This window comes from Gossypium hirsutum, chromosome A09, assembly GCF_007990345.1.
Source record: "Gossypium hirsutum isolate 1008001.06 chromosome A09, Gossypium_hirsutum_v2.1, whole genome shotgun sequence".
Taxonomy (NCBI): Eukaryota; Viridiplantae; Streptophyta; class Magnoliopsida; order Malvales; family Malvaceae; genus Gossypium; species Gossypium hirsutum.
The window spans coordinates 1,839,607-1,866,069 of record NC_053432.1 but is presented as its reverse complement, the minus strand read 5'-3'; the positions used below and the strand labels follow the sequence as shown (position 1 = coordinate 1,866,069).

Below are 26,463 nucleotides of genomic sequence, written 5' to 3'. Positions count from 1 at the left end.
ACCGAGTGTATCAACTTGAGGCGCACTTTTCTGTTCGTGAAAAAGAAAGTTGAGATGATGAGATTGTGTAGAGATTATTGACGGTTAAATACGTCACGATAAAAACAAAAACGAGTTTAATTCGTTGTTCTATTTTGAAGATGTATTTGATCAGCTGAAAAGTGTTACAATGTGTTCCAATGTTCTTGAAGATATATCTCTGATCTGGTTACTATCAATTGTGAGTTAAAGACGTAGTTGTGGGGTAAACAACATTCAGAATTTGTTGCGGACGTTATGAGTTTTGGTTATGCTTTTCAGATTAACTAATAAATCAAGTATTTTAGCCACATCTTAAAAAATGATTCAATAAGAATTTTTCGAAAATGTATTGCTAAGGACGGATTTATTATAAGAAGAAGTATCAGGAAAGTTCTAACCAGTTGAAAACTCTATTGACAGAAGCTTCAATTCAAAATTAGTCTACATTCTAGAAGAAATTCATTGTCAACAGTAGTGTTTTACTCAGGCAACCTTGAATTATGCTCGTTCGATTAGTATAGAGATAAGAATTAAACCATTAATTCTTTAGAGAATTTGTGTGATGCAAAGAAAATATTTGAATTTGTTAGCTAAATTGGAATAAATTTAGAATAATCAGATCACTAATACAATACGGATTGTGATAATAGTCTATATTTTTGAAATCAAATTTATGTATTGAACAATTCTGAGATTATATGAGACATCTTACAAGAGGCTTATTGTAGTGTCTGTTTGATTCAGACAAGTGTGACAAACTGTGAAATGACTTGAGACAAAGTTATTGATAGCTGGGAATAAAATGTGAAACTTTAAAGTTTGTATTGAGATATCTAGTATATCAAAGTTGAATGTCAAGTCCTGTCTAAGTTGTTACGGCTTGTTATAATTTTTGATGGTATATGAAGGCAAGCTGATGGATTTTGTTTTTGGACTATCTTTGACATTGAGAAAGGGAGAATCGATCAGGATTATTATTGTTAAACTAATGAAAACGACTTATTTTTATTTCGATTAGAACAAATTATTCGTTTGAAAGCTAGTTGATTTGTATGTATTTAAAATTCACAAAGCTGTGATACAAATAGATAGACAGACAAAATAGGTAATTCAAATTCTAGAGGATATATATTACAGTGATATATCATCGAGCTCTAGGGTAACTGAGAAAATATTTATCATTTTTTTGACTTTGTTATAATAACAATTATCAGTCTTTTAGCACTTACATATTTACTTAATCACAATAAACGCCTATAAACATTCGACTATTACCCTTTTAGCACTTACCTTAATTGGCAATCCCTAATCCAACACAAGGCCATTCGGCCATGCATAAATCAACATGTAATAATTGATCAACATGCATAATAGTTAATTTTAATAATCATCAAAACATCCAATGGTAAGACACACACCTGATTAATGCGAAAACTTAACACTATTGCTGTATTGCAACTTTAACACTTTAAATCTGACTAGATCCAATTTAGATCTGTACCCAATAGAGAACAAACATTAAAAACTAGCCCTTAACCACCCTTATAGGGTTCAGCCAAAGTAGAGAGAAAATCAACTTTTTAGATCTGAAGTTAGGAATTAATACTTACTTTATGTTGGCTTACAATGGAGTTGCAAACAGATTTCCAGTGCTATTGCTGATCCGTATGGTTTGGACCAGGTCCTTCAATCAACAAAATACAAAAAGATGGGAACAGTAAGATTCGACCATGACACATGCTCTATTCAACCATTATAATAAAAAAGAAAAGAATAACAAAATCATGTCAAATCTAGACAACTTACACTTCTCGATTTCTATATCTGAAATAATGAATCAACAAAAAACGGATGAACACTTCAGTTGGCCAAGACAGGAGGCTGATTTTGGCAACAAAAATGAAAGGAATGTGGGTAAAATGGTTGCGACAATGGCAGAAAAATCAGCAACAAAAGTTTGGCCAAAAAGATAGGAGAAGAGATGCGCAGAAAAAAGAAAAACAATAGGAGAAGATGAATAATGGGGCGACACATTAGCAAAAATTTAGGGTTTAGAGGCAACACAAAGAAGAAATTAGAGAAAATTTAGAGAAACAATAAGGAAAAGGGAGAAACTATAGAGGGGGTGGCAATGAGGCTAACAAAATGAGAAAAAGATAACGGAGAGGAGAAAAAATAACATTTATATCTAGGGTTAGTAGGTAGGGAAGACACACTAGGGTTTTGAGGCAAAAATACAATAAATAAAAATTATACAAGAAAGGGGAATCAAACCCGAGTCTTTAGGATAGCTTCACTACTTCTGAACCACTAGGCCAGAACTCACTATTGTTTGAACTCTTACAACATTCATTTTTAAAACAAGGTGTGACACTTGTTAGGGTTTGAAACAAAATTGCACAAAATAGAAATAATGTGAGGAAGAGATTCAAACTTAGGTTTGAAGGAAAAATTTACTAACACTTAACCATCAAACTAGTAGCTCATTTTATTTAACTAATGCAAAAAGATAACCTTAAAAATCGAGGCGTGTCCACTCTTGGTTTACAAACTTGATTCTACTAATCCGATTTTTGAGATGTGACATTAGTACAATTTCTCAGAGTAAATATATATATCTCAAAAAATATCCCACATTTTCCCTTTTTTCACAATTGAGTCCTTAATAAATAAGTCACATGTATAATACCTTTTTCACACATATATTTCTTTCTCAATATCATTACTTAGTATTCAAACAAAAACACCATTTCATATTCTTCACTTATACTTTTCTTTACATATTTCATGTTTTCATAAGTTAACCCTTTATTTAATATCTATATATTTAACTTAGATTTCTATCCTAAATAATTTATGTACTACAACATAAGCATTTAAAGAAAATAAATCAAAATCATTGTAGAACTTACAACAAAGTTGAGATGAAATATTTTTTTCTTCTTTCACTTCTTAGCCTTCTATTTTCCTTTTCCTTAAATTAGGTCCTCTTTTTTATTTTCTTTTTTCTTCAATTTCATATCAAATATATAACACTTACAAGTTAAAACAAAAATCAAATAACTTTTCTATGCTAGTTTATGAAAATAAACATGTATGGCATGATAATTTCATCATCTCTTACCTTAACTCCTTGAAAACCAAAACTCTAACCCTTGCTTTTGCTCTCCTTTAACAAATCTATGGAGGTTCTCTCATGAAACTAAGATGCTCACTAGCCTCTTTTTTTATAGTTTTTACTAAAGAAATACCAAAGAAAATGAAGGTTTTGAGCTTAGTTTAGTTCAACAATGGTGGAAGGACTTGTTTCGAAATAAAATGAAAGCTTGATGAACATCAAATGAGGGTGACGGTTTCAATCCTTGAAAAAGACGACAACTTTTCATCTTTTCCTTCACTTTCTACACAATTCTACTAAAATATCTCACCATTTTTAATTAAAATGGTAAAAATGCTAATACGCGCTTTAGTCATCCATCATTACATTTTATCCCCTAATCATTATGTCTAAAAAAAATATACTTGGCTAATTATCAATTTATCCTTCTTCATCTTTCATAATGCCTAGGCCGATCGATCTATCTTAAGTTGTTGTAGTAGATTAAACTATTTTCCCTACTTAACGAGCTCGTAGGAAAGCAATTTAGTTATTTTTTGTTTAGTTTTCATTTGTAGTTCGTCGATAATAAAATGAGAAATTTGACTATTTATATGATAGTGTGGGCCAAGAGAGGCTTAAATGTAACACGCCAAACCCGACCCTATGATAAGATCCGCATATGGTGTGTTACTACTTAAAATCAAACTAACTTCAAAGCATTTTTGAAGGAAGCTTTTGAAATTTTATTAAGTTATAAATATAAACCATTTGATAGTTGTTGCTTTACTCCGTTTAAATGAAATCTTAAAAAATTTAAATAACATTCAAGTCATTTTGGTGTATAAATGCATATATAATAATATCATTAAACAAAATGTATTAATTTAAAACCACGTAATTGATATTAAATAGAAGTATTATAAAACAAAGTCTTATCAAAAACAAAAGTTCTTTATACAAATCATTTCCAAAATACTCTTATGTGCCACCCCCACAAATCATGCATGATACAAACACAAAGCAGTTAGCTTACAATAATAGCAACACTCTGGTGTAGCCTGTAACGCCCCAAAAATATTTATTTTTGTTCTATTTATTTAGGACACAATTGAGTATTTGCTTCAGTGGTTAAGTGTTCTGGGTGTGTGTGGGAGGTCCCAAGTTTAAGCCTCACTTGGGTTAAATTTTGGTATTTTTATGAATAAAGCCCTACCTCTGTTCAGTAGGCTCTTATTCATTTATTTGTGAAAATATATTAGAATGGGCATGTTGGTCTGGTGGTTAAGTAGTGTGTTGGTATGCTGGTGGTTTTGAGTTCAAATCCCTGTGCGTGCAAGGAAGTTATTTTTACTATTTGTGCCATGTAAGAGTTTGAACTGCACTAAAATGCCGAGTAGTGGATATGTAGGGGGAAGTGGGGGAGAAAATTAAGGGATTATGGTTAGCGGGGGTTATCGAAAAATTTATTTTTGATTTTGGCATTTGCAAATTTTGTTTTCTTTTCTTCCAAAACCTTCTGATGTCGTTTTTCTTTTCTCCTCTTTTTCTCTTGTTTCCTTTCCTCTGCCCAAATTTCTTTGAGTTCCCATTCTCTTTCTTTTTTTGATTTTTCTCAAAACCTTTTCTTTTCTCTTGTCTCTGCTTCATTGGTTGCTTTCACGCGAGTTGGTAAGTCCTCTCCTCTTTTTCGGTCATATTTTTATAACAATTATTCTAGTAATGTGTTCTTTTGCAAATAATGTCGTAGGAGGAGGCTTTGGGCAGTGAATTACGTAACTTTTGGTCCAGCATTGTTAACGGAGGGTGTTTCAGTGGTGGTAAGTCGAGTCTCTATTCTATCTCGATATTCAAATTCGCTGGTAAATCCATTAAACTGATGATTGGATATCTCGATTTTAGGCCTGGGAGTGCTCGGGAGTGTTTTTACAGCAAATTGAATTGAGGTGTGTACACGATAATGCAGAAAACGAGATTTGGCAAAAGCCAAAAACACGTACTGTCGACGCCACACGGGCGTGTGGTCACCTATGTGGTAAGTCGTGTTGAGGGACACGGCCGTGTGATCGACGAGCCAGGCCGTGCGCATATGACACGGCTGTGTGATGTCCAGATAGGCCGTGTGCAACGCACGGGCAAGACTAAATTGGGCCGTTTGGGCCACACGGGAGTGTGGGTCCAAGCGGGTAGTCCACACGGGCGTGTGAGACTCTGGGCCAGGTCGTGTGATCCACACGGCCAAGGCCAATTTGTGCCATGTGGGCCACATGAGCGTGTGGGCCTACACGGGTAGGCCACATGGGTGTGTGAGCCATTTTCTGAAAGGTTTTCTAAGATTGCACGGGTCGCTTAAGTTGACTGTGGACCTACTGTAGGGTCGGTAAGTACTACTTAGACCCCTATATGTGTAATCTATCTGTCTGATTTCTATACAGAGCTTGAGTATTGATTTGAATATATGGACTGCTATTTGCATAATAGCATGACATTTATTGCATGTTGCATTGCATCTGGCTGGGTTGATGATATTTGGAGGAAGTGTTCTGAAAGGCTCTTAAGCCTGTTATCTTACAGCTCAGCTGCAATATTTTTATTATGTGCCGCATTTCGGTACAGCATGCTGTGTAGGGATGGGTAGGTGTTTTTAACCCCACACGGTGTGTAGAGGCTGGTAGGTAGGATTCTGATTTCTGTTACCGCATACTGTATTTGAAATGGGCTAAGGCCCTAATTTATATCTGAGAATGTATCTGAATGGGCTAAGGCCCAAACGGAATCTGTAATGGACTCAGTCCCTAGACTGTATATGACTGATTTCTGATGTTAAATTGTAGGCATGCTTTCTGTGGAGGGTTACACACTGAGTTTGTGAAAACTCACCCTTTTCTGTCTAATCTATATAGGTAATCCCCAAATTTGACGAGTCGGTGCAGTGGAGGACTCGACGGTGGCCACATGTAAATTTTAGACTGCTTTCCGTTAACTTTCAGATTTTATTACTTATTTGGGGTTTTTGATGTAACTTTTGGACTTTGGACTGTTTGGCTTTAAATTTCGGCTTCTTAAATTGTTTTATGATTTTATTACTGCTAGGCATGGTAAAACTCGATTTTCAATAAGATCGAATGGTTTTACTAAATAAGTGTTTTCCAAAGCTTTCACTAAAAAGATCCGATTTTAGACATAACGAAGAACATACATTTTTAACTCTAATTAAGATAAAAGCTAATTAACTGGAACAGTTTTAACTCGACAAACTCGTTTTAGAATCTCATGCCATATGACATTGCCAAATTTGACCATAACGTCTAGGCTGGGTTTGGGGGTGTTACATAGTCTTTCTAACAAAGCCTTTCTACAGTCAACAAGTCTAAGAATGAAAAAGAGTAACAAAGTAAGTTTAAATGAACTTAGTGAGTTCCAAAGAGAAATCATACATAACATAATTAATATTACACTTGAACCTTTCTGAAGGATTCACACACATACACATAGTACGCTTAATGGCATATATAGGACATAAACAGATTCAATACGCCAACTTGCTTATTTCTCGGGTGTATATTGTATGCCAATTTAATATAACTCAGGCAAATCCATCTTTATGCCAGCCACGCACCCAAAATTTGGAATCAGATGCATATCATTCAGTCTCATTCACATGCACTTTCCCCCTTAACTCCTTATATTATTTTCATTTAGAATAACATGTTTTATCGTGATCTATTAATCCAGTTTGCAATATAGCTGTCCTATCAGATGCTACACAAACATATCTCCTCATCTCCATCACCACATATCATATCATATCATATCGTATCATATCATATCATACGTATCAGAAGCAAATGGTAGTGGCTTAAGCATGAAGAACGACGTTTACTTCATAACACAAACAAACTTCACTCAGACTGATAACTTTGGATAACCATTACCACACAACATCTTTCATCCATTATAGAGGAGGATACTTACCTTATACGAATTATATAATAAAGGAAACTACAACACATCGAAGTAAGAAAAAACTTACCAGAAACTCTAGCACAAGTATAAGAAGTAGGTCATTTGCCTTTATCACTTGGACCTTCGTTAACTTCTTAAGCTAAAATGAAGATAATTAAAGATATCAAATCATCAATCTATCAAATTTAATCATGCATGCAAGAACCAATAAAACATAGTCCAGAATTAGAAAGTTTCCTTCCTCACACACCACTCAAACATCTATGTACGCAACAAAAAACACAAAAATTACTTAGAGAGTAACCTAAGGTTCATTAATAATTACTAGTGAACTGGTACTAATGTATAAGTTAGTTGAATATTGTGAACCTTAACATTGAAGAGGTTTTCAGAACTTGGGTTTTCAAAGAGTTTAAGAGAAAATCAAGGAAGAAGAAAAAAACATAAAGGTCTTTAGAAAGACCACCGTTATCTTTATATACTTAAGCACAGAGGCAAGGATTGGAGGAAAAATCAGATAACTCCACTAACATTCTTAATTCTCGTGATTAAGTGCACTTAACATAATTTATATCTTATCATCTATAGTAGTTTAGTTCTGTTCTAACTAAATCTCAACTTAACTAACCAAATTACCATACTTAAAATAATAAAAAAATCTAAATAGTTGAAAACTTAACGAGTTCGCCCAAAGCATCTAGGTTGGGTGGATACTTAACAAAAGAGTCCATCAAACCATAGAATTCACCCAAAAACAAAGAGTACTCCAAATGGTGCATTACAAAGAATTCTATACTTAAACAAGAAAAACACCTTGCTTACTCATACCTATCCTTATTTTACCAATTACGAAGACTTCGTCGAGAAGGCTGTTACACTAAAGGTAAACTAACCTATTCAGTGAGTGTGTAGGACACCATACGGAGGCTCGGTGATAATAGACTACCTGTAATGTTGCAACACAGAGCTTCAATATCGCAACACAGTGAACAAAGTACTCAAAAGGAGTAGTCTGCCTTTAGTGTCGAGGCACAACCTTGAAGACATGCCTAAGACTAGTAGACTGCTATCAATGTTGCAACACTGACGTAATGAGGTCAATTAATAAGCCAAGAGTGTTTTCATCTACACAACAACTTTTAACAGGAAATATTGATGTTGCAACACGGAGCTTCGATGTCGCAACACAGTGAACAGAGTACTCAAAAAAGGAGTAGTATGCCTTCAGTGTCACAACACAACCTTGAAGACATGCATAAGACTAGTAGACTACCATCAATGTTGCGACACTAATATGATGAAGCCAATTAATGAGCCAAGAGTGTTTTTGTCCACAAAACAACTTTTAACGAGAAATATCCAATCAAATTAGGTCAAGGACTGACAACCAACCCTAAGCCTATAAATAGGATTGCTCTGCCTAGTTTATGGACAATTTTTTACCAAGTTTAATTTTTTGTTTTCTACTTAGTTTATTTTCATTTTTAATTTAGGTTTCATTTTAGTCGTAATTAGAGTTTAACTTTATTCTATTCTTCATGGAATTCAAATTGTGGATTAATTAAACTCTTCAAATGATTATTGTTTGCACATTATCAATATATCTATCAGGATTTTTCTAAACTCTTTTATTAATCTATTCTTACTATTTATGTTTTGTTATCAAGTTTATGATGTTTGCTAAATCCATGGGGAACTAATCCGATAATGGGAGATTAATGAGTGGCTGTGGGATTAATTAGCTTCTATATAGGGTTTCTTAGCGGATCAACTGGTTGGGTGATCGTCATATTCGTGTGATAAGTTTTATAAATTTATAATTAATCGTTCTTGAAACTAACTATTATCATGATGTAGCCAAGTGTAGCTATCGAACAGTAGTATAGTTCTAGCAAGACCGGATTGTCGAACCCAAAGGAACTAAAAGTACTAGTAATGACTGTCTTTTTATTATCTAGCCTAAGAATAAGGGGGTTTGTTTTAACTAACTAATTAACTAAACTAAGAATTCAAAGAAAATAGAATTGGGGGATTACTTTTGGAAAAAGATTGAATTAAGACAATACCTAAGGAGGAATCCACCTAGACTTCACTTGTTATTCTGACTCCGAATCGGACGATTTATTCATTTAACTTGTTCTGTAGAGATCCCTAAGTTATGTTATTATCCCTATTCAAGACTAATAACGTCTAATCCCTAGATTGAATAATTGAGACTTTTCTCTAATTAACATCCTAGGGTTGCATTAACTCGATCTATGGATCCTCTTATTAGGTTTCACCTTAATCCGGCAAAATCTTGTCACCCTATCTCTAGGTGCGCAATCAACTCCGCTTAATTATGACAATTGTACTCTTAGACAGGGTCTATTCCTCCTCTGAATAAGAGCTTAACTTGAATCAATATCCTGAAATATCAAAACAAGAATTAAGAACACATAATTAAGAACAAGTCAAATATTTATCATACAATTCAGAAAATAATAACAAGATTCGTCTTAGGTTTCATTCCCCTTAGGTATTTAGGGGATTTAGTTCATAACTAAAAAGGAAAACATCTCAGAGGAATAATGAATACAAAACATAAAGAAACCCCAAAACTCCTGAAGGGAAATTGATGGGAGATCTTCGATCTTGATGATGAATCCGGCTTCTGAGATGGATCAATCAGTTTTCCTTAAGCAGTTCCCTGCCTCTTTCTCTGTGTCTCCTCTTTTCCTCCTCCTCTAGGGTGTATTTATAGGCTTTGGAATGCCTAAGAACCCTTAAAATTGGCCTTTTTCGAATTAGACTAAACTTGGGCTCGGTAGGGACAACCCATGTGACACGCCCGTGTGCGATTACTTCAGGCCGTGCTCGAGCCTATTAGAATGGCATGAGCATGTATTATACCCGTGTGAGTCGTGCTTTGGTTCTACCAAATTGACACGGTCGTATGGTCTGCCCGTGTGAGGAGGTCCAGGCCGTGTTGATTTCGTAAGTTGGCCCATTTTCTCCGTTTTTGGCCCATTTCTCGTTCCTTTCGCTCTCCTATGCTCGCCTAAGTATAAAACATCAAAATAAGGAATTAGGAGCATCGAATTCACTAATTATAAGGAGAAATCATCCATAAAATGTGTTAAGCATGGGGTAAAAATATGTATAAATTACGGTTTATCATTGGGATAGGAAAAACTTAAAACCCTAGGAAGTCATATAGGTGGGAATGAACCCAAAATTGGTATTGCCTATCCGTGAAAACCTCACACCAGTCTGGTCTAGGCTGTGAGGTCTAGAGATAAGTAGTTCTTACCAACTCAATAGGTTATTGGAAGGATGAGATGCCCTACTAGGTTAATGACTAGTTGATTGGATGAAACCTGAAATAAAAGTTAATTATGAGCACTGAAGAGAGTTAGTCTTTTGTCGTTAGATTTAATAAAATCCACAAAATTTTTTCCTTAATTGTTTTTATGTTCTTTCAGTATTTTAATAAATTATTATTTTCCATCACCTTAAGAATTATCGTAATATAGTTTAATTAAATTACTAATTAGACCTATTAGCATAGAAGTTAGGATTAGTTTAGTCTCGCCTCTCTTGGGTACGATCTTTAGAGTACTTCATTGTAAAACTATATTACAACCTGAAACGTATACTTGCAGAAACCGCTTAACGCTTACATTTTGGTTGCAATATTCACACTCTAAACATTAGTACATCTAGAGACGGTCAATGAATCATACTTAACTTTCTGTAATTTTTCTTCTTATTCCTCTTTTCCTTTCTACCACCACTATGTATCTCCTAACTTTTTAGTTTTCCTACTTTAGCCACAACAATTTCTATACTCTTTCAATTAAGTCAATAGTTCTATTTAAAATTTTCCCACCTAAGGAGTATTTTCTAATTTCCTATCGCATCTAAATACTTTCTAATTTAATACTCAAAATTTCTATTTATTACATTTCAAGAATTTCCAACTAAATCCTAACTCAATACCTCACTGTACCCAGCTCTGAGGCATATTGTGGATGTTACATTTATGCTCACTTAGATCACTTATGCACAAGGGCATAAGTTTAATCATTTATTTTTGAATTCTTTTTCAAGACTCAACCACTTAGATTTGAGAGAGATTATTATTATTTATTCAACTCAAACAGATAATTATTTGGGATCTAAGAAAGTGTGTTGCCAATTTTTAAGAAAGGGATTGTTGAAATTCACCATCGTGTTTTCGAATATTTTGTCTTTGTGATTTTAGTTTGGATCAAACTCTCCAAATATTTGGGAGTTCGAGAAAAATAGAGAAGACCACTTGGTGGAATATTAGAATTTATCAAAGTTCAAATTGGATTGATTGGGAAGTTTGGAGACCTCCTTAGTAAGGTCCTTGTGGTTTGACCACCTCCCCACAATTTCGAATAGAATTGTACATGGGTACTATGATTGACATGCTTTATTATAATAATAATAAGAGAAGTTCCTATTTAATAATTTTATTAAAAATCCTATTGCAGTTCTTTTTTAGAAATTAAAACTAATACACCCATGATTATCGAGATCCACTTAAATTAAATTTAAGTGGTTGAGATTACCTTAATTTATGTACCCAAAACCCGGCCTAAACATTATGGTCAAATTTTGAAAGCCACATTGATTAAAAGAAAATCAAATGTGTTTAAATTGTCTTTCTGAAAAACATTGTTAATATTTTTTTTATAGAAATATTGTTAATGAAAGCCCTTAATAAAACATGTTTAATTTAAGTAAATTATTAAAATATTTCTAGTTAATACTTTTATTAATTTCGATAAGAAAACTTGAATTACAAAATTTAAAACATTATTTTGCAAATATTTTATTTTTAAAATTTTGCAGCGGATTAAATAATAGTTTTAAAATCTTTTTTTTTAGATTTATTTAAAAATGATAAAATAATTTAAGTTCTAAAATTAGTAATTAATGCATTTAGATATCCAAAGTTTATGCACGCATTGAAATTATCATATCAAAGTTCTCATGTCACAGTTTAAAAAATTTAAAACAATCCAAAGTCTAGAGTCTAAAATAAATCCAAAAGAGTTTTAAATATTTTATTTAAACAGATTTGAGAATCTCCTCCAAATGTTGCATCCAAGTCCTAACCACGAGTATTATCTGAAAAGTTTTAAAAAAATTAAAGTAATGAGCTAATAAGCTCAATGTGAATCTTATATCAAGTTTGTTAATAGAAATTATAATAAATAGAACAAAAATATCACAGAAAATATAATATCAATTTGTGCAGATTTTTATGTGCATGATTATGACAATGCAATATTTTTATAAAACATATATACATATTGTTTTTCTACAAAATTCCTACCTATCTTCGCTACACACCAAAATAAGTTCCTCAGAACTCATCCATCTAAGACACACCAAAAGATATATGTGGACAAATCCACCAGAGTTGCAGTCAAGCTGCCAGAACAGATATATTTGGTCAAGCCACCAGAATCGCAGTCAAGCTGCTAAAACAAATGTGTGGTTAAACGACCAAATAATGTAGATTATTAATCTGTCAAATCTTTCTCCTTACCATAAAGTCCCAACCCCATGAAATGTGGCATGTCATGCAACCTTAATATCAAAATAGAAATCATGCTAAACATGCAATCGTATACAAATCAGAAATTGATAGTCATAGTAATCCATGCTTTACAGAAATGACATTTCGAATTTTCAATATGAACAGATCATAATAAACAAATATGCCATGATGTTACATGCCATGTTATTTTTGCTATTAAGTTATAGTTATATTAATATTAAATTTATCATATAAATATCTTAATCAAGATTATCACTATCACACAAAGTATTTGAATAAAACACACAGCTGAAACTTGTCCAAATCGTAAATTCTAAAATGAACTCAAACACTTCAGTTCCAAGTGAGTCGAAACTAGATTTGTACTTAATGAAATCGGATTGGAAATTAAAAATCACTTTTATCCATTAGAAGAAATTGTCCACAAACCAATGATATCCAACTTACTCTTCATGCTTGTAACCAACACTTACCCTTAATCCTCTTCTACCAAAAACCCTCACTTGGAATCGCAAACATAATTAATATTATTATATAATATGTATATGAATTTTGTATGAAATATTTTTTGTTTATTTTTATCTAATATTTATGGTTATGATATGTATATAAAATTTGTTTATTTGAATTATTATCTAGAATATATATTTATTTATATAAGGACGAGATAGGAAAAACTTTTAGAAGACAAAAATATTCGTTATTATTTATTATATTACTAAATTGGGCATGTGAATAATTTTTATTTTTATTTTTATTATTAAACTTTGAATATTGAAAAATATTTTATTATATTTAAAATTAAGGGTAAAAGAAGCCTTTAGATAAAACAAATAAAAAAATCAATCAAGCTCTTAAAAGAATGCATTCAATTGAGTCCTCAATAATAAAAAAATTCAACTGTGTCCTTCTGATAATGAAAACCGTCGTTAGCCGATTTGATTGTTAATGAACACTTAAGTGGCTGACGAAATCAATAAGAAGCTAACACGTAGCAAGCCACCTGAATATGTATGTTTACGTGGCATGTCACGTACCATATATTAAAGGGATAAATCTCAAAACTACACATGAGCGTTGGTTTAATGTGCATTTTATATAAGAACTTTAGTTTTATGCAATTTTTTTCATAAAATTTTGATTTGATCCAATTCTTAGAAATTATTAACACAATTATCAATATACCATCGTTATATGTTTATACATTGCATACACAAATAATATATTTACCTAATATAAAATTAAACTAATGTATTAATTTCTTTAAATGTGTATAATTGAATCAAATTAAAATTTTACGTATGCATTTGAACAACAGTCAAAGTTTTATGTATAATTGCATCAAATCAGAGTTCATTTATCAAATTACACATTAAATCAAAGTTCGTGTATAATTTTGAGATTTCTTCCTTTATTAAAATTTAAAACACTAAAAATCATTAAAAACATTTGAGAATGAACCAACACAAATGAATGTCTAAGTTTATTTAAATTTGGACACCCATTTTTCTAATTTGATCAATTTTGTAATTTAAACAATTTACTTATCATCAAAATGTCTCGAATTAACAAAAAAATGTATTTAAAAGAGGCTTTTATGCTCTCTTTTTTTTATAAATTCAAAATTTGTAAATTTGAATAATTATTAACTTTGAATATTTATTATAGTTGTATTAAAAATATTTTATATTTATAATTAATTATTTTAAATTTTATTTTAATTTATAAATTAATTATAATTTTTTAATATAATTATATAATATTTAAAATTTTCATTTAAATATTATTGTTATTAAAATGGTAATAAATTCAAACTTTTTTTGAACGTGCAAATTGCGCTACAAAGCCAAAACACTGAAATTCAGGAGTCAAATGAATTATTTGTTGAGTATCCGAAGGTCACTTGTCCTTTGCTGTAAACAGTCCCATCTTCCAGTCGTCGGCGGCTACTCGCTTTTTTAATTCAGTACCTAAAAAACAATGTCAGTGAGCAGTGTACTCATTCGCCTCAATATCTTCTTCTCTTTTTTTTTTGTTATTTAGTGATGGTTGTATTTTTAAAATTGATATAATAGTAATTTTAATATTTAATATTTAAAAGTTGATGTTAATTTAATTTAATTTTAAAATTTTAATTTTTAATATTTATAAATTGTGTAATTTAAATTTTTTTTAGTTTATTTTTCTTTTATGATATTGAGGGGCTGAATTAGTTAAAAATGTTAAAAAAATTAAATTAGAGAATAAGTCAATTTTGAAGAGAGAATGAAAATGCGTCCAACTGGTGATAAAAAAATAAAAATTAAGACTAAATTACAAAAACAAAAAATTGGATCCACTTATTCCGGTAATATGACAAAAAATCAACCTAAAATCTTTTTTTCTTAATTTTACATTTTTTGGTAATTCAGCAACATTGATGGTTAATTTTTCTAAAAAAGAAAAAAAAGATGAAAATATTATCTTGGATTTTTTGGGTGATTTCATTATTTTTGTATATTTTCAAATTAAATTTATCTGATAAATTTTTTTTTTACTTTTTAAGTGGAAGGATCACAAAGAAAAGTAAAACGGTAAGAAATACCAAATTATACAATGTAAAAATGGTAAGGATTAGATTTTCTAGAATAAAGATTAGATTGATACGATGTAAAAATGTTGAGAGTTAAAGTTGTTATTATGTCAATTTTAAAAGCTTCTATTATTAGGTTGCTAGTGACCAAAAAAGAAAAAATTGAACAATTTAGTGACTATTTTGTAGCTTTAAAAAAAATTATTTCTATTTTGTATAACTGTTTGAGTTTAATTTCTGATATTCAAATTCAAACCCATTATCTGTAACATTAAAATAGAATAGATATATCTGAATCTGCTATCTATAATAATAAAGTAGATGTAAATATTTGAATCTATTATACTCAAAAGTAAAACCTATTATCCCCATTTATTAAACTATTTAAAATGAAGTATACCATTTTTCCCACATTGGTTTTTAAAGTGTTTTTTTTGACTTACATTAACCCCTAAGTTATCATACATTTTCAATTTAGTCCTTAGCATTATTAATTTTTTCCCGATTCAATCCTTTGAACATTAAAATAAAAAGTAGTTGAGATATACTACCACGTGTCATATAATAATATTATTGAGACATTATTATCTTAAAAACCTTAAAAAAATTAAAATTAAAAAATATATATAAAAATTCCAAAAACAAATCACCTAACAGTATCAGAACTTTTAAAATATAAATATTATATGTATGTATAAACTTAAATTCACAAAAAAGAAAATGGAATATTTAAAAGTAATGGTATCTGCAGTAACTTTTGTAATTCCTAAAGTCCAAGTTTATTTATTTTTAATTAAATCACCTAACAGTATTAAGGGCGAATCTAGGGCATTGGTAGGGGCCTCAGCTTCCCTTAAAATAGAAATTTTTTTTATTTTAGTCTTTTAAAATTTTAAATTAATAAAGGTAAAATTACACTTTGCCTCAAAAATGATAAAATTTTGATTCAATCCTTTAAAAATTACATTTTTATTATCATAAAAATTACAATTTAATTTCAACCCTTAGAAAAATTTTCTAGCTTTGCTTCTGTATCAAACTTTTTATTATATTATAGATAATATATGTATTCATTTGAATTTAGTACCAAAAGACTCCAAACTGGTATGTGGAATGGTATTATGTCTTTATCATGGAAAGATTTTAGTGTCTGTAGTGTCTTTCCTATATTCTTAGGACCATAGCAGACAACCTCAATTTAAGGTGCATTCTCCATATTTTTTCTCCCGCAAAAGTAACGAAAAACACTTGACTTTTGTAATATTTTTCAAATGTATTTTTTTTAAAAGTACTTTTCAATCGCAACAGTAATGAAGAATTAACATTTATACATATAAATGAGTCAAATTAAATTACATTTTGATTTCAAATTTTATTTAAAAAATGTTAAATTCAAATTCTATCTTATTTAATCTAATTATCCTATTGGAGCTGTGTTTTATAGCTTTCAAAGTAAAAATTCACCTCATTGAAGCATTGGTGTTTGAATATCAATAATGAGGTGAGATTCTTCAAATGTATGAGGCCTAGTTTAAAAATGTTTCTCAAAACTGTTATTGAAAAAAAATGTATTTAGAAAAAAGTTAAAATTTTCAATTTCTGCAAAAAATTACGTTTGGATTTCTCTAAAAAAAAATAACTTATTTAGGGATATTTTTATAGTGAGACAAAAGCTATTCTAGTGAAAATAATTTTCCAAATCATCTTTTGCAGGGGACAAAGATGTAATTATTTTACATACAAAGCTGCTTATATCTACCACTCAATGGGATTAGCTGCTTATTATATCTACCAGGCAATAATATTCAAAGGGCTAATAAATTGGGGTGCAGCACTCAATGGCTTCCCATTGAATTTACAAGCTGAAAGTTAGGTGATTTAGAAACATGAAATTAAAAAAACAAAAAGCATAAATGTTTTAAAAAGAATGTACCACTTTGAAATTCGAAATAAAGTTTAAAAAAAATTACATCATTAATCACTAAATTATATGTAAGTTTTAGTCACTTAACTAAAAAAAGTTACAATTTGGTCATTGAACTATTCAAAAGTTTTCATTTAAGTAACCAGACGAGCTTCAAGAAACAATTCGGTGATCGATATGGTAAATCAATACACATCGAGCATACTTTAGATCCAAGTTAATTTGATGATCATTGTTGAAAATCAGAGAAAAAAGTTGTTTGAATTTTGGTTCACAGATTCGTGATGTCTAAAGTTATTTCATAAAAAAAAGAAATTGTAAAAGAGAGGAAAAAGAGAGCTTTCTATTGGTGCATGCAATATGAATAGAGAAAACCATATAGTATCGATTTTAACAGTCCAATGACTTATATAAAAATTTTTAAATAGTTCAATAACCAAACTATAACTTTTGTTATTTAAGTCACCAAAGTAAAAACTTATCCATAGTTTACTTACCCAAAAAAATTCAATATGATGAAAAAGTAAGGTCTTCTTTAATAAACTAAAAAAGTGTAGGACTTTGAAATGAAATATGTGAGGGTGTGATCGCCAACAAAATCAGAAATCAAATTATATTAATAAAATACTAAAAATTACTCGAATTTAGTACCAAAAAGACTCCAAGTGAAAGGGAACCATTTTACTTTGGGTTTGTTTTTTTTGTTTAGGACCATTTTTGCTTTGTCTTTCTTAGGTTTTTAGAGAAGGGGATATTTTACATGGATTTAGAGTATGTTATTTAGTACGGTCGAAAAACGTTTGCCTATTTTCAGAGGCGAGGCTGACAGGTGCCCGAACTTCAATTTTAACCCTTTAAAATTTTTAAAATTTTTAAAATTTTAATTTAATTATTTAAAAATTACAATTTAATTTCGGTCTCCTAAACAATTTTTTCTGACTTTGACCTGGCCTATTGCAAAAGCAATAAATTTTCACAGCAAAAGTAACGAAGAACACTTAGTTTTACAACACTTTTCTATCACATTTTTTAGAAACACTTTTCAATCAAAACACGAAAAAGTTTTAAGTTTGAAATTCTACCTGGTTGAATCTAAACATCCATTTCACAGTTAATGTATTATTAAAAGTTAATTTTGAGTGAAATTTGTGAGGGTATCAGGAGTGAAGGCATGGAAGTTTAGTTGGAGCTGTAATTCACAGGTTTCAAAGTAAAAATTGGATATGAGCAGTGAGGTAAGATTCCTGAATGGTATTGGTGTTTTCTAATTGGAAGTAAATAATGGGGTAAAAGCAAATTTCCAAATTACCATTTTTATGGGTAACTCAACTTTTTACCCAAAACCAATACATACAAAGTTGCTTCATAAGCAGCTGCTTATATCTACCACTCCATGGGAATAGTTGCTTATTATATCTACCACCCTATTAATAAATTAGGGAGTACAAGTCAATGGCTTCCCATTGGATTTACATGCTTTTCACTGCCACAATTGTCTTCTTTTTCATCAATAAGAAATTACAAGTGGAAAAGTTAGGTGATTTAGAAACATGATATTAATAATAATAATAATAAAGCATAAATGTTTTAAAAAGAATCTACCGCTTTGAAATTCGAAATAAAGATAAAAAAGAATGGGTAAAAATTATAATTTGATCACTAAACTATTTGAAAAGTTTTATTTAACTTATTGAGATGTTAAGTTTACTTTTTCTTAAAAAAAGTTTTGCTAACGAGCTCTAAGCGTTGATTTGATGATCGATGTGGTGGATCAATACTCATCAACGAGTTGAAAAACATATCTTAAATTCAAGTTGATCTGGCGGTCAGTATCAAAGATCGGAGAAAAAACTGAACTATAAGTCACTGGGTTGTTAAGTTTTTTTTTTAAAGTTTTGCTAACGAGTTTCAAACAACAATTCGACAACCGATGCGGTGGATCAGTATCGATCGACGAGTATAAGAACATACCTTAAATCAAAGTTGATTTGACGGTCATTGTTGGAGATCGGGAAAAAAAAAGTTGTTTAAAGTTTAGTTTGTAAATTCGTGATGTCCAAAGTTGTTTCGTGAAAAAAATTAAATTGTAGAAGAGAATGGGAAAGAGAGCTTTATATTGGTGCATGTAATGCGAACAAAAAAAGCCATATAGCATCGATTTTAACAATCCAATGACTTAAATGAAAATTTTTGAATAGTTCAGTGACCAAATTATAACTTTTGTTAGTTAAGTGACCAAAACAAAAAACTTACTTATAGTTTAGTGACTAATGATGAAATTTACCCAAAAAAATCAATATGATATAAACGTTAGGTCCTCTTTCGTAAACTCAAGAAGAATGTCGGACTTTGAAATTGAAATAAGATTTTAAATTATATTAATAAGATACTAAAAATTTTATTAAATCAATTCTCCTTAATAATATTTTAGCCCTAATTAATATTGATTAATTAAACAAAATTAACGTAAAAAATTAAATAAAATTTAAAAATAATAAAAGTAATTTATGGGTTTTTCTTTCTAGATTTATGATTTATGGTACGGTGGATTAGAATTTAGGATTTTAATATTTATGATTTTAGGGAAATAATCAAATTAAGATTTAAAGTATAAAAGAGATTTAAGATTTAGGGTCTTAAAATTTTATAAAAAAAATAGATTAATTTTATTAATTTTAAAATTAAAAATAATAATAAGAGTTAATTTAATATTTATTGATATATTATATTATTTATATACACTAAAAAATATATATGATGCGATGTATTATTATTGGATATGTAAAAAATTACTTTTAATATTATCTTAAATTAAATTAAATTCTTGAAATAAAATTTTAAAAAAATCTATATGATGAAAAATTAGTTGCCTAACTATAAGTGTTTAGATTTCGCAAATTGAGAGATACATCTAAGCATTACAGTGACAATCTTAATTGCATTTTTAATATAATTATTTACCCCAAATTTGATAATTATATTCACTTTCATATTTGTATTTTTTATTTATTTATTTTGGTCTTTGAACTTGAAAATTATAAAAATTTGATAACGTGGTGCTATAAGATTGTATCGCATCATCACTTGAATTAAAAATATATATATAAAATTTCAGTTGATGACATGATATAATCTTAGAATGTCACATACAGTATTCTAATGTTAGAATTAGTAGTTGAACTAGTTAGACTACTAATTCTCAATTCAACTGGTTTGATCGGTTTAACTGCTAGATCAACAATAATTAAAAATTCTATAAAATTTTAAAAAATAAACGGTTTAATTACTGGTTTTTTGTCCAAGTTTTCAATTTTTATCAATTTTGAGTAGTTTTCGATTTAATCAATGTAACCCTTTTGTTTGGACCAGTATCTCGGGCAGTCCTCTTTTCAGTCGGTCTAACCAACTATTAAATCGTGTTTCAAAAATATTAATCACATCATGAAATCTTGACGAAATCTAAGTTATGAAATTACAAACTTATCAAACTAAACAAAGAAATACCCAAAGTAAGCGCTAGGCGCCAAAGAACAAAATCTGTCATTCTCACCTAGCCAAAGGCAATGACTGTTAGGTAAACATGCCCTCTAATAAAAAAACAGTAGAATCCATGTATTCCATATATATATATTGCTTGATAAATGACAACATATTACAAAAGACTAAATAATAAAAGTCACTGCCTAACGTAGATACTAGAAAGTTAGTAAAGCATGGGTTCAGAGGAACAGCGGCCATTGCTACGAATATCAGAATTATCATCGGATGCGATCGAAGAGGTGTTTGAAAGTGGTGACGGCGGCGGAGGAGTAGGGTGGTGGGTGAGGCTTGTTGCGTGGGAATCGAGGATTTTGTGGTTGTTATCAGGGGCATCCATAGTTGTCTCTGTTTTTAATTATATGCTCACTTTTGTCACCTTAATGTTCACTGGTCATCTGAGTGCATTGGAATTGGCTGGTGCTTCTATTGCTAGTGTTGGAATTCAAGGTCTTGCTTATGGGATTATGGTAATTTTGTTTATCTCTTCTCCTTTTTACCCTTTCTAAAGATTTACTTTTCTTTTAGTTTTTAATATCGTGCTTTAACTAGATTTGAATTTATATTTTTCGTATTATTATAATAAATATCGATGCAATTTAAATTAAATTAGATAAAAAAATTTCTCTTTTATCTTTTAAACTTGTGTTGTTATCAAATCATTTCAAAATGAATAGAAAAATTAACATTTGTTAATTTTGCTTATGTGGCATGCATATAAATTGTCACTTGGATGTTAAGCCAACAAGTAATTAATTATTTTTTAATTTAAAAAATTAAAATTTTGTTTAGTTAACTAATTAATTTATCGTGGGTCCAATTTGTTTTATAACTCTGGTTTTCCCCCCACGCATGAAAACCAGTTGGGCATGGCGAGTGCGGTACAGACCGTGTGTGGCCAAGCATACGGTGCCAAGAAATACGCAGCCATGGGGATCATTTGCCAAAGAGCAATTGTATTACACATAGGAGCCTCAGTTATCCTAACATTCCTCTATTGGTATTCGGACACCATCCTTCAAGCAATAGGTCAATCGGCAAGTATAGCAGAGCAAGGCCAAGTTTTCGCCCGTGGTTTAATCCCTCAACTTTACGCATTCGCCATAAGTTGCCCCATGCAAAGGTTCCTTCAAGCTCAAAACATAGTGAATCCTTTGGCTTATATCTCCGTTGGGGTATTTTTGCTCCACATTCTTCTTACTTGGCTTGCCGTTGATGTATTGGGATATGGTCTTCTTGGGGCATCTTTGACATTAAGTCTTTCATGGTGGATTCTTACTATTCTTAATGGACTTTACATTGTTTTAAGTCCTTCCTGTAAAGAGACTTGGACTGGTTTGTCTTCTAAAGCTTTTAAAGGGATTTGGCCTTATTTCAAGATTACTGCTGCTTCTGCTGTTATGCTTTGGTATGTTGTTTCTGCCCCTCCAAATCATAAAATAATGTATCATGTTTGTACTAGAAGTTAGATTACATATTGTTCTCTATATTCAAAAAGTAGATAAATTAATCTTTGTATATTAGTTCAAACAACATATTAGTTCTTTTTTTTTTTAAATTCATCTTTTGTGTATTGTTAAAAATTGGTGTGGCCGAAAAAATAACCAGACTTGCCATGTGTACATATAGGGACCAATTTTAACAGTAAAAATGGATGAGTTTTTTAATAAAAGAACCAATTTACTCTTTGATCTAAAGTATATAAATTAATTTACTCATTTTTTGAATATAGAAGCTAAAATTCAACTTGATTTGTAATACAAAAACCTCTTTGATACTTTTACCTATCTAACTTTGTAGATTTTGGGTAATGCAGCTTGGAGATATGGTATAACCAAGGACTGGTGCTTATATCTGGTCTTCTTCCTAATGCAGCAATTGCACTAGACTCCATTTCTATTTGGTACGTTTACCTCTGTTTGGGAATGATTAAATCCAAATTGCTTACCAGTTACCACTGGTGGGCTTTGAATAAAGATTTTCTTTTTCCTTTTTAAGATGATACTGGCAATACCAGGAGGCAATTTTGTTAAATGCATGCTTCCTTTCGCCACCTGCCTCAATTTTTGAAATTATTATTTTTAATATTATGAGTTAAATCTATTTGAGACTTAATTTGACAATTTTTTTATATTAGAGTCTTTAGCTCTTTCTTAGTTTAAGAAAGACTCTAAACTTGTTGATTGTTTTTACATTAGTCCCTAAACTTAGGCAACTGTTTTATATTGGGGCTTAAACTTTTTTTTTCAAATTAGTCCCTAAACTTAGCAATTATTCTCATATTAAGACTTGAACTTATCAATTGTTCTCACATTGCGGCTTAAGTTTTAAGGTTTTCTACGACTAGTTGAACAAAAAAGATTCAAACCCAATGTGAGAACAATTGCAAAGTTAAGGGCCTAACTTGAATTAAAAAAAAAGGCTCAAGCCCCAATTTAAAAACAATTGTCAAGTTCAAAACTTAACTTAGACATAAAAAAAATTCAGGCCCTAATGTAAAAAAAATTACCAAATTCATGCCCAAAAAGTGATTTAACCTTAAACAAGCTATATATAATATTGCACATTTATATGACATACATAATATTATGATTAAATCACTTTTTGGGTCAGGTAACTATTGCCGGTTGGGGTTTGAATTCTTTTTATTCATATTTGGTTTTAAACTTAACAATTGTTTTCACATCAGGTCTTAAAATTTTCTTTTACAAATTAATCCTTAATATTTCCTTGAAAACCTTAAAAGGTTAGGCCCAACGTGAAAAAAGTATCAAATTTCAATTTCAATTTCAATATGAAAAGAATTGTGAAGTTGAAATACTAATTTGCTGAATCTCTTATCTTTCCCATGCTTGCATATTTTCAGCATGAACTACTGGAACTGGGATATCAACTTTGTTTTAGGCTTTAGTGCAGCAGCCAGGTCAGTCCATACACCAACTTTTCTTATTAAATTAAATAAAATTTTGGGTAAACTACATTAATATTCACTCAGCGATAGATTTTTTTTTCTTTTTATTACTTAATTATGAAAAGCTACGAAATGGTCACTTAATCATTTAATTTTGTCTTTTTTGATCACCAAATTATTTTAGATTTTTTAGTGTTTCTATTTTTTACGTTAGTTAGCTGGTGATAAAAAAAGAAAAAATGAATAATTGCGTTATCATTGTGTAACTTTTCATAATTGAGTGGCCAAACAAGAAAAAGAACCACAATTGGGAGACCTCTATTGTAATTTACTCGAAAAGTTCTGGATAAACTACACTAGTAGTCACCCAACTATTAGTGAATTTGTTTTTTGGTCACCCAATTATGAGAAGTTACAAAATGGTCACCTGACTATTAGTAAATTTTTTTTGGTCACCTAGTTATGAAAAATTACAAGATAGTCACTCAGCTATTCAATTTTGTTTTTTTTTTATCATTCAACTATCTTAAATTTTTAGGTATTTTTACTTTTACGTTAATCAACTGGTGACCAAAAATAAAAAAATTTACTAATAGAAGGTGACATTTTCCATTAAATTTTCAACTATTTCATTGAAAATGCTGATTATTTTTGGACTTTTGACAGTGTGCGAGTGAGTAATGAGCTAGGGGCAGGGCATCCCAAGCTGACCAAATTTTCAGTCATAGTAGTGAATGCTACCAGCATTTTCATTAGTACAGTTTTCACTGCCATTGTTATCATATGTCGATCCCTATTAATCAAAGCTTTCTCAAGCGACGCTGAAGTTATAGAAGCTGGTTCCAGTTTGATTCCATTGCTTGCCATCTCCATTTTCTTGAATGGAATTCAGCCCATTCTCTCAGGTGCCCATGACATGTTTTCCTTTACCATATTACATTTTTTTCAATGAAAGTATCACGGAGGCCTCTATGTTAAGAGATACATTATATTTTATTATCTTTGTTAAAAATTAGATAAATTAGTCATTTACGTTAAATCAAAGAGCAAACTAGTCTTTTCTGTTAAAAATTTCATCAATTTTTACTGTTAAAAACTGGCGTGATTGACAAAATAATCAAATAGTTACACATGTACCTTATGCTGATGTACATAGACCAGTTTTTAACAGTAAAAATAAATTGAATTTTTAATAAAATGACTACTTTACTCTTTAATCTAACGTACATGAACTAATTTGCACATTTTTTAAGTAGAGAAAACATAATGCAATCCGACTTTTACTACGACGACCTCCATAATACTTTTATCAAATTTAAAAACATTTTAAATTAATCTATAAATAAAATTAATCACCTTGAATTTAAACTTATTTATTTTATATTATTTATGAATCACAGGAGTGGCCATTGGGAGTGGATGGCAACATATAGTAGCATATGTCAACCTCACTACATATTACATTATTGGTCTTCCAATTGGATGTGTTCTTGGATTCAAATTAGGCTTAGGAGTAGAAGTAAGTGATCTCTTCATTCTTATTTCTACATTTTCTAGAATAAATTTTTCCTGCTATGGAGGAATTATTACTAAGATATTTTCTTATTTTTATCAAAAAAAAAAAAGTAAATTAGTCTCAATACGTTAGAAAAAAGAGTAAATTGGTCATTTTGTTAAAAAAATTATCCATTTCTATTGTTCAAATTGATCCCTGTAGCACACTAATACTATTGTTTGGTTATTTTATCAGACATACCAGTTTTAACAATAGAAATTAATGAAATTTTTAGCAGAAAGGAACATTTTTCTCTTTGATCTAATGTGTAGAGATTAAATTGCTCATTTTTTTTATTAAAGGGAGCAAAATACAATCTGACACCTAGTAAAAAAATTATTTTTTTTAAATCTTAAGATAATACTATTAAGTTAAATATATACTTTGATATGACATTATAATTATTTAAAAATTTATTTAACCTTGGAATTTTTTTTTCATTATTGTGTTAGGGTATATGGTGGGGGATGGTAGTTGGGGTTCTTCTACAAACAATAACTCTAATCATTCTCACTGCCAGAACAAACTGGGACTTGGAGGTAATTAATCCACAGTAAATATCAAATTTAATTTGGCATTTTATAAAACTAGTTGGTTGATTATTGTAAATATCCCATTTTTTGTAGGTTGAAAAAGCTGCAGATCGGTTGAGGAAATCAGCCAATGAAGAGACATTACAATTGATTGCTGATTAGAGGTAGATGGCACTTTAGATGTAGTCAAATAAACTTAACATATGTTTAGTTATATCTTTTCTTAGTGTTTTTTTTTTTTAAATATAAATCTGTTTGCCAATGTTGATGTTATTTTTTAAAACAATTATTTCAAGTTTTTATATTATAAAAAAAATCAAAATTAAAATCAAAATCAAAATTTTAGTTTAATTTAATTCATCTTTTCTTACCATATATATGATTTTTTTTCTTATCTTGTATGTGTATGATATGGGTTAATGTACTTGAGAGAGAGATTCATTATTGTTTTTTAAAAAATATTTTAAATAATAGAAGGATTAATTTGATTTAATCCCTATAATACAAGGATCTAAGTTGAATACCTTTTCCTTATATAACTTCGCTATGATTTTTGTTCTTTTCCTTCGGTACGTAATGATATTGCAAATAAATGATTAGTGGAGAAACCAGGGGCCTGATGAAAAACTTTTCATATGGTATCTTTAATTTTTTTTTAACTTTTAAATTAATAAAAATAAAATTATATTTTGGTCTCCCTAAAAATATAAAATTGATTTAATCATTTAAAAATTATAAAGATATATTATATTAAAAGAGTGAAATTGTA

At 30.1% G+C, this 26,463-nt stretch overlaps 1 protein-coding gene across 1 annotated transcript; it reads left to right on the top strand.

The window, feature by feature from the left end:
• The first annotated feature begins 20,791 nt into the window (after positions 1-20,791).
• On the top strand, positions 20,792-26,045 carry LOC107888471 (protein DETOXIFICATION 41). Its single transcript, XM_016812592.2, has 8 exons — positions 20,792-21,165; positions 21,559-22,103; positions 22,512-22,598; positions 23,562-23,618; positions 24,273-24,511; positions 25,007-25,125; positions 25,614-25,700; positions 25,788-26,045. The coding sequence occupies exons 1-8, from the start codon at positions 20,872-20,874 to the stop codon at positions 25,854-25,856; spliced, it is 1,497 nt and encodes a 498-aa protein (XP_016668081.1). The 5' UTR covers positions 20,792-20,871; the 3' UTR covers positions 25,857-26,045.
• Positions 26,046-26,463: the final 418 nt, after the last annotated feature.

Coding starts and splice junctions, on each gene's coding strand:
- LOC107888471 (XM_016812592.2), top strand. CDS start 20,872: ATGGGTTCAGAGGAACAGCGGCCATTGCTACGAATATCAGAATTATCA. Junction 21,166..21,558: donor GTCTTGCTTATGGGATTATG/GTAATTTTGTTT, acceptor CATGAAAACCAG/TTGGGCATGGCGAGTGCGGT. Junction 24,512..25,006: donor AATTCAGCCCATTCTCTCAG/GTGCCCATGACA, acceptor TATGAATCACAG/GAGTGGCCATTGGGAGTGGA.